Source organism: Salvelinus sp. IW2-2015, unplaced genomic scaffold (genome assembly GCF_002910315.2).
Source record: "Salvelinus sp. IW2-2015 unplaced genomic scaffold, ASM291031v2 Un_scaffold6400, whole genome shotgun sequence".
Lineage (NCBI taxonomy): Eukaryota > Metazoa > Chordata > Actinopteri > Salmoniformes > Salmonidae > Salvelinus > Salvelinus sp. IW2-2015.
In genome coordinates, this window is record NW_019947662.1 from 39,389 (window position 1) to 47,729 (window position 8,341).

Consider the following 8,341-nt stretch of genomic DNA (forward strand, 5'->3'; position numbering starts at 1 on the left):
AATGTGTCCACATATCATCGTGTGCCAATATGTCACTGTGTCCAACATGTAAATGTGCCCAATAATTGTCACTGGTGTCCAAATATGTCCACTGTGTCCAACATGTAAATGTTGTCCAAACATGTCACTGTGTCCAACATGTAAATTGTGTCCAACATCATCATCGTGCCAATATGTCACTGTGTCCAACATGTAAATTGCCCAATATGTCACTGTGTCCAATATGTCACTGTGTCCAACATGTCCACTCGTGCCCAATATGCTCACTGTGACCAACATGTAAATGTGTCCAATACCGTCACTGTGGCCAATTTGTCACTGTGTCCCAACATGTAAATGTTGTCCACCATTTCACTTCTGTCCAACATGTAAATGTGTCCAATATGTCTCTGCAACATGTCACTGGCCGAATATGTGCCCAATATGTGCCCCAAATCGTCACGTGTCCAACATGTAAATGTTTCATTATGTCTCTGGCCCAATGTTTCACTGTGTCCAACATGTCACTGTGCCCAATATGTCACTGTTGTCCAACATGTAAATGTGTCCAAATTATGTCACTGCGGCCAAATATGTACACTGTTCCAATATGTCCACTGTGTCCAAATGTACAATGTAAATGTGTCCAACATGTAAATTGTTCATTACGTCACTGTGGCAATATGTAAATGTGTCCCGATACGTGAATGTGTCCAACATGTAAATGTGTCCAACATTCACTGTGTCCAACATGTCACTGTGTCCAACTATGTTGTGTCCAACATGTCACTGTGCCCAATATGTCACTGTGTCCCCAACATGTAAATGGTGCCCAAATGATTCAACTGTGCCAATATGCCCACTGTGTCCATGTAACTGTGTCCAACATGTCAATGTTCAATACTGCACTGTGTCCAACATGTCACTGGGTGCAATATGTAACGTGTCCGATACGTGAATGTGTCCACCATGTAAATGTGTCCAACATGTCACTGTGTCCAACATGTCACTGGGTGTCCAACATGTACATGCGTCCAATATGTCACTGTGTCCAACAAACATGCGTCCAATATGTCACTGTGACCAACATGCACAGTTCTCCTACACAAAGACCTAGAACAAATTATTCTTATTTGTGATCTATTTCTAATTATTTTATTTCATAGTAATGTAAAACCCCCATTCATATCTAACTGTGGGAGGCTAGCATTCATAGATCACAAAATCATGTACAGTTTACTGTATGTGCAATACAGCACTTGAAATATTGACTCTCCATTGGTAAGATGTAATATCAGTATCAACCGGAGAGAGAGAGGGGGAAAGAGAGAGAGAGAGAGAGAGAGAGAGAGGGAAAGAGAGAGAGAGAAATCAGCATAGAGAAAGAAGGTCTCACCGTTTCTGTGGAGGTGTGAACAGCCTCTTTCAGGCCGTACAGCCTCCCGGCCACCATGATGATCCCATTGGTCCAGATAGCACAGTTCTCATGAGCCCAGTGTTCCTTAGCCTCCGCCTCCTCCTTCAGTCTCTGGAGCAGGCCTCCTCCTCCATTGCCCCCTTCCTGACCCCCAGCTGTGGCCTCCGCAGCCCTCCTCTCCCCCTGGAGCTTCTGCATCCTCCTGAACCGATCCCGTAGGGTGGGCCGGTGCGTGCTTCCGCTCTCCGCCGGTGCCCTCTCTGCCCTCCTGGGGCGCCAATGGTGGGGGTGGGGCTGATGATGGTGACTCCCACCACTACTACTACTGCCCTCCTTTGTGACTGTCTCCATATCCACCTTTTCACTAACTTCCTTTTTGAAGCTGTGGTCTCCTTCGCTTTTTGGGCTGCTGCTGCTTGGTTCCTTGATGCTACTGTTGTAGCTTATTTTCTCYYGGTTTTCCCTCKGGGTTTCTGTATGTCTTGCTGACAGGATTTTGCGGGGGATGCTATCCTCTGGGAAGTAGGGCCCACACAAATCCCCCAGCTCACGGTAATTTGCTGGCTTTCCACACAGGCAACACGTTAGACACCTGTCAATTAACGTTKTGTTAACCAAGGGCCCCTGGAGCATAGCTGAGGAGCTGGGTATCGCCTTGGCAACTGTGACTGGGTTTTTWATTTTGTCCGGGCTCTTTTTCCGGGGCTTCTGAAGCACCATCTTCACCTCTTCATCGCGCCTGTTGACGATGGTACAGAGAGAGGTGAAGTCTCTGGAGCTGTCCATACGCACATATGGACAGAAGGAGTGTTTGATTCTGCTTTTAGGAGTCTTACTCAGTACCTGTTTGAGAGAGGGCTCCGGCTGCTTTTCCTCTGACACTGCAGGACTTTCCTTTTTCCATTTCTTCTTCTTGAGTCTGGCCTCCCTCCCTGCAGCCTTTACCACCGCTTCAATCACCTCCATGGCGTCTTTGATTCCCTTTTTAGGACCAGGTTTTTTGTGAACCCTCAGAGGTTTGCTGCTCTGTTGTTCACCTGGGGCTCTCCCTCTCTTTTTGGAAGGGGATGAAGAGGGCTTCCTCCCTCGTTTGGAGGGAGGCGGCTGGATCATTTCTGTGGCGATCACCTGCGGGCTGTATGTGATCTCACCCGGGCCGGCTGGTAGAGCGGGCGTTGTTGTTAACGCTGTGTCAGTGGGTGTCTCTGTCTGCTGTTCTCCTGTTGTTGTCTCTACCTCCTCGTCAGCCACAGGCCCCTCTGAAGGCTGTCCTCCTTTCCTCTTCCTCCTCCTCTGTTTCAGGTGCATCTCGTGGTTGTTCTTGATGGCCCTCTGCTTGGCCAGCCGCGGCGTGTTGATGATCARGCTCCCCGTCTCCATGGCGACCACCGTGGCGTCCGTGCTCTCTACCATGGCCCATTTCCTCCTCTTGGTCCTGGTGGGTTTGTTGGCGSCGCTCGCCGCTGCAGCGTCTGGCACCCCTGATGGGAGTGGCTCCGGCTGCACCCCCTCCCCGGTGTTTTGCTGCACCCTTCCCYCCTGTTCTGTGTTGTGGGCCCCCGTGGAGCTCCACACGTCCCCTGCTAACTCCTCCCGTGACACATCAGGGGCGCTCACCGCCGCCACTGGGGCCTCGCTCTCCTCCGAGATGGGCAGCGACACAGGCTTTAACATCACTTCATCTACTGTCGCCTCTGTGCTCTCGGGCTGTGGTGTTGGCGGGTGTTTCTTCGAACCGGTGCCCGAGTTTATTTTCTGAACCATGGCCTCGTATTTCAGACCCCTGCCTTTGCGCGGGGGGAGGTACTTGGTTTTAGTGGGACACTGAGAAGGGACACTGGGCATTTCACTAACCACATCACCGTCAGCCATCGTSGGAGGAGGGTTATCTTTGGTCAGCACAGTGATCAGAGAGGCCTTGATGTGTCTGCCTCTCTTTAGCCTTCTCTTGGGGCCTCCGACACCCATCTCCTTGGGTTTGACTAATGGAGGCTGGTTGGCCTGGTTGGCCTGGTCAGACTGGGGAGTTTCAGGCTGGGGCTGTTGTGGTTTTGGTTTTGGTTTTGGACCTCGCTTTTTCTTCACTGGAGGCTCTAGAGGCAGAGGACTGGGTTTTCTTTTGAGTGGAGGTACAGGTGCAGTTACAAGAGGTACAGCTACAGTCGGTTCTTTAGGTTTCTCAGGTGGAGCGACAGGTATACTAATGTCTGTTTTACTGGTGTCTGTTACACTGGTGTCTGTTACACTGTTGTCTGTTATGCTGGTGTCTGTAACGCTGGTGTCTGTTACCCTGGTGTCTGTTACACTGGTGTCTGTTACATTGGGGTCCGATACACTAGTGTCTGTTACTCTGTTGTCTGTTACACTGACGTCTGTTGCAATGGTGTCGGTTTCACTGGTGTCGGTTTTACTGGTGTCTGATTTACTGGTGTCTGTTACACTGGTGTCTGGTTTACTGGTGTMTGTTACACTGGTGTCGGTTTTACTGGGGTCTGTTGCTCTGGTGTCTGTTACACTGGTGTCTGTTACACTGGTGTCTGGTTTACTGGTGTCTGTTACACTGGTGTCTGGATTTACTGGTGCCTGAATTAGCACTGGGTGTCCTGTGTCTTACTGGTGTCGTGTGTACACTGGTGTCTGTTATACTTGTGTCTGTCTGTTAGGAAAGACAGGGATGGCTGGCCTATGCTCGTACGTTCCTCATTTGTAACACTGCATTGAGGCTTTTGTTTATCTGTCAGGGTTTGAGTTCAGGATTCCGCTCAGATTGCTCCTTCTCTTTTTCCTTTGGAAGCTATATCCCTGGGTTGGGTCTTCTGGCGAATGTCTTCAGGACCACGGTTCTTTCCGTTTCCTCCTGCCTGGAGCTTTCACTTCCTGGTTCCCATCACCTTGCTGAGTGTTGATGCTGCTCAAGCTCTTCTGGCCTCTTCCTGGACCCCTGTTATGAGTTGAATGGGACCTTCCTGTTCTGCCAACTTCAACTTAGAGCCCGTACCCCTGGGACGACCCGGGGTGCTCCTTCAGTAGGTTTTGGACCTGGTTTGGGTCCTGGTTTGGGACCCGGTTTAGGCCCTGGTTTTAGACCTGGTTTTGGCCTGGTTTAGGCCCCGATTTTAAACCTGGTTTTGGGCCGGGCTTTGGATCGGGTTTCAAACCTGGTTTTGGTCCTGGTTTTAGACTCGGCTTTGAACCTGGTTTTGGCCCTGGTTTTAGCCCTGGTTTAGGCCCTGGTTTTAACCCTGACTTCGGGCCTGGTTTTGGGCCTGGTTTTCGAACCCGGTTTTCGCCCTGGTTTCGTCTTTCAGGGGGCTGGGGATCCTTAGGAGTAGTGTCCTGCGCGTTGAACGAGCGAGGTCACATTCTGGAGCGGGAGCCCTCAACAAGCAGTTTGGATGTCTCGCTTATTGTGATTATGTCCTGGTGAGCGGCCATGTCTAGTTGACGGAGAACAGAGCACTCTTGCTGGAGGGCATGCAGGGTTTCTGCGGTGGCGAGGGGGCACTCTCCCCCTCTCTCTCCACACTCAGCTGTCTCCTGAATTCCACACCTGAGTGCATCAGTCTCCTCCTGCCTCGGCCGTGCTTCCGTCCGAAAGCCTGCGGGTGTGCAGATGGGCCACGGGTTCTGGCTTGGCTGAGGGGGTCACAGCGCTTGGGCAGCTGATGCCCGGCTCCATGTCCTCATCACCTTTCTTTGGCGAGGGTGGGGTGTTGGCCCAGGAGGGCGCTGAGTGCAGTATGGACTTCCCCGGCAGCTGAGGGGAGTCAGGCTCCAGCACGTTGGAATCGCTGCGATCGATATGGTCCCTGGTGTGAGACGGAGCTGGAGGTGTTGCTATCTCGTGAGAGCTGAGAAAACCATCATGGCTGAGTGAGACTGGGGTGGAGTGTCACAAATGGCTGACCCACTTTCTGGGGATTCTGCTGGCTGTGCTGTTGCGTCCGGTTGTGCTGCTTGGCTTTCTGTCTCTGCAGGCTTGTGTTACTGTAAGGCTGAGGCTCAGCCAGGTCTGGCCTTCTGTTCTGCTGCACAGTTCTCCAGAAGGCTCCTCCTGTGGGCTCGTTCTATCGTTGAGGACCTCCTCAGTCGATGGCAGGCTCTCACTCTCTTCTCCCTCTCTCTCCTCAGCAGACAGAGGAGAAGATATGGAGTTCTGCTTTCTCTCCTCCTCCCCCTCCTCCTCATCCTCCTCTTCTTCTCTGCTCTCTCTCTTCTCTGAGGCRGAGAGCCTCTGGTCCAAAGCCTCGCCCYGTGGGGTAGGGGATGTGTTCTCCGAGCTGTCTTCCTTCTCTGTTAAATATTGATCTTGGTCAAGGTCACCCCTGGAAATATAGGGGGATGTCTTCACTGAGCTCTCAGAGTCAGTGGGAGATTCGGATTTGAAGGCCTCCGATTTCATCTCCTGGCCCAGGTCTCCCTTGTGGCTGGAGTCTGAGAGGCTTGGGGACTTATCCGCCGAGTCCCCCTTGCCTCGGTCATATTTGYTTTGTATCTTGTGGTACATGTTCTCGTCGTAGCAGTAGCTCTTTCCCTCGGTCACTGCTTTGTTGATCTTGCTATACAGYGCTGGGCCTTTCTCGTCCTCTGGCCATTTCTCCCGCTTCTCAGAGGTGTCTGTGACATTATCGCTGCCTCTGCAGCCACTCTCGCTGTCGGAGGTCTTTTTCACGCCATCATCCTCGTAGTCTGCTATTTTCTCTGTCCAGGCCAACTCCTCAAAGTTTTCCTTCAGTGGCAAGCCAAGACGTTGGATGTCTGGAGGGGACTGGCTCTCCTGCTTCATGGGGCTGGGAATCGTCACACTCACGGGGGACCTCTCATCCCCCACGCTCTTCATGGGGGTTTGTCGGGGTTCGTGACTCCCCTGTGACCTGGGGTCAGGGGTCATGTTGTCCCTGGAAGCCGCGCTCTGCAGGCMGGACACAGAGTCACCAGACCGGGTGGACATGTCATCCGGAGAGGTCATGGAGCAGGATGAGGCCGTGTCCAGGCCCAAGTGTGTGTTGTTGGGGGCCTGAGCTGGGCTCCTGCCCTGGCCGCARTAGTAGTACCCCCTCTCCAGCTGCTCCTCAGAACTACTGGAGTACCCCCCCTCCTGCATCTCCATGGGGACGAGTTGGTGCTGGTTGGTGCTGTAGAGGTCMTGCATGGGGCCCMCACCATGCTGACCCTCGGGGCCTCCTGGCACTCCTTTGTAAACCTCTTCCTTCTTGGAGGAGCTGCCTCCACTGCTCCCAATGCTGCTGCGCTTGCCCCCCTTCTTGTTGGCGACCATGGCCTCGGAGAGCAGCAGCTGCTGCACATTGTTGGAGATGTTCTCCACCTGAGAGGTGAGGGCATTCAGGCTCCACAGGCTGGGGTTGGCAAGCAGCTTCTCAGAGAAGCGCTCCTTCATGGAKACCCCCTGTGTGTAGCTGTGCTGTGGGGTTGGGTGGGCCACGTTGGGGGACGAGGACGGGTGGGAGCGTGGCGGCATCAGCAAGCCCTGGTCCTGCAGACCCGCTGAGGAAGAGGAGGACGAAGAAGCCGCCCCTGGGGTCATTGGTGGCTGGCTGTACTGGAAGCTCTCTGGATTGGTCATCAAAGGGGAAGGGGTGGAGCTGTAGGAGGGTGAGCGGCCTACAGAGCGTGCAGGGGAGTGGCTGGAGGCAGGACTACATGTCTGGTAGTACTGCTCAGGGGATCTGACGGACAGCTCGGACAGACAGTAGTTCTGCTGGGGCTGGCTGAAGTGTTGGTATTTGGGGTGGGTCTCCTGGGGAGTGGGCATGCCTTGTAGTGGGGGCTGTGGCTCGTAGCCACCCCTGGAGGGAGTCTGTTGGTAGCTGTAACTGTTCTGGGGTGGCGGGCGGTATCCCCCCTGCTTCAGACCACTGTGGCTGCCCATCTGCCTAGTGTACTGGGAGCTGGGCGGCATACTATATCCCTTGTAACAGTGGGGCATGGGGCTGCACTTCTCCATGTAGGAGGAGGAGGATGGCGAKGGGGACGGGGGGTGTTGGGGGTAGTGGAGGTGGCTCTGGGGGTACATCAACGGGGTCTGGCCTGGGTTTGCGGGATGGGGCTGGTGGTGTGGGCTTGTGTAGACCGGAGCAGAGGCCTGGTGGGGCTGGTGACACTGGCTCTGGGAGTGAGCCAGCATGTTCTGGTCCAGATACTGGGAGGACCCAGGGGGACCCGGCTCCATCCTGCCTACCATCTCCTGCTCGTACTGAGCTAGCTGAGCTGGGTCGTCCCACTTAGACTGCTGGAGGTGGCCCTCGCTCATATACTGGGCCGGGTATCCCCCCGGGCCCATGTGATTGCTGTAGCCGCCCGCCTGCACATGCTGGGGAGTGGGAGGAGGCCCTTGGCTCCCCCCACTGTAAGYCTTCTTATCATGAGCCGTTGAACCTCCTCCACCACCCACACCACCACCCACACCGCCTCCATTGCCCTGGGGGTATCCAGGGTATGCCTGCTGGCTGTAACAGTCCTTAGGTCCAGGTATGGGTCCACTTCCTGGTCCAGGTCCGGCCCCTGGTCCCGCTGGGGGCATCCCTGTAGCGGTGGCCAGGGCGTGCGCCTCGTAGACCTGCCTGGTCTGTCCGTGGTGGGGGTGCTGTCGGTAGCTCTCCAGGCGTGATAATTCATGGTGCTCCTGCTGGTAGCAGGGCTGGTTGCCGTGGAAACCGCTCCTCTCTCTGCTGAACGACTGCATGGCTCCAAGCTATAGGAGGGCGGGGGAGGGAGGGGGTCGGGGGTGGGGGTGTTCTGACAGAGAGAGAGAGCGGAGAGCGGGGGAGAGAGAGATGAGAGAAGGAGTGGAGAGGGAGATGGGGAAGAGGGGGAGGGATAGAAAAACAACAGAGAAGGAGGGGGTGTTAATATCACAGAGCCAGGACGTTACATCTCTACCTTCACGTCTCTAAACCCAACATCCTTCATCTCACCAGGACGTTA

The 8,341-nt window shown here is 54.4% G+C and overlaps 1 protein-coding gene across 1 annotated transcript; it reads right to left on the reverse strand.

Annotated features, from left to right (window-relative positions):
* Positions 1–1,161: 1,161 nt before the first annotated feature.
* Positions 1,162–8,133, reverse strand: LOC112078867 (retinoic acid-induced protein 1). Its single transcript, XM_024144975.2, is given in 11 exon segments — positions 1,162–3,626; positions 4,043–4,146; positions 4,149–4,190; positions 4,193–4,341; positions 4,344–4,409; positions 4,412–4,495; positions 4,498–4,842; positions 4,845–5,015; positions 5,018–5,242; positions 5,245–5,404; positions 5,406–8,133. Coding segments are annotated over 11 exon segments (6,387 nt in total). The 5' UTR covers positions 8,100–8,133; the 3' UTR covers positions 1,162–1,279.
* Between the last annotated feature and the right edge of the window lie 208 nt (positions 8,134–8,341).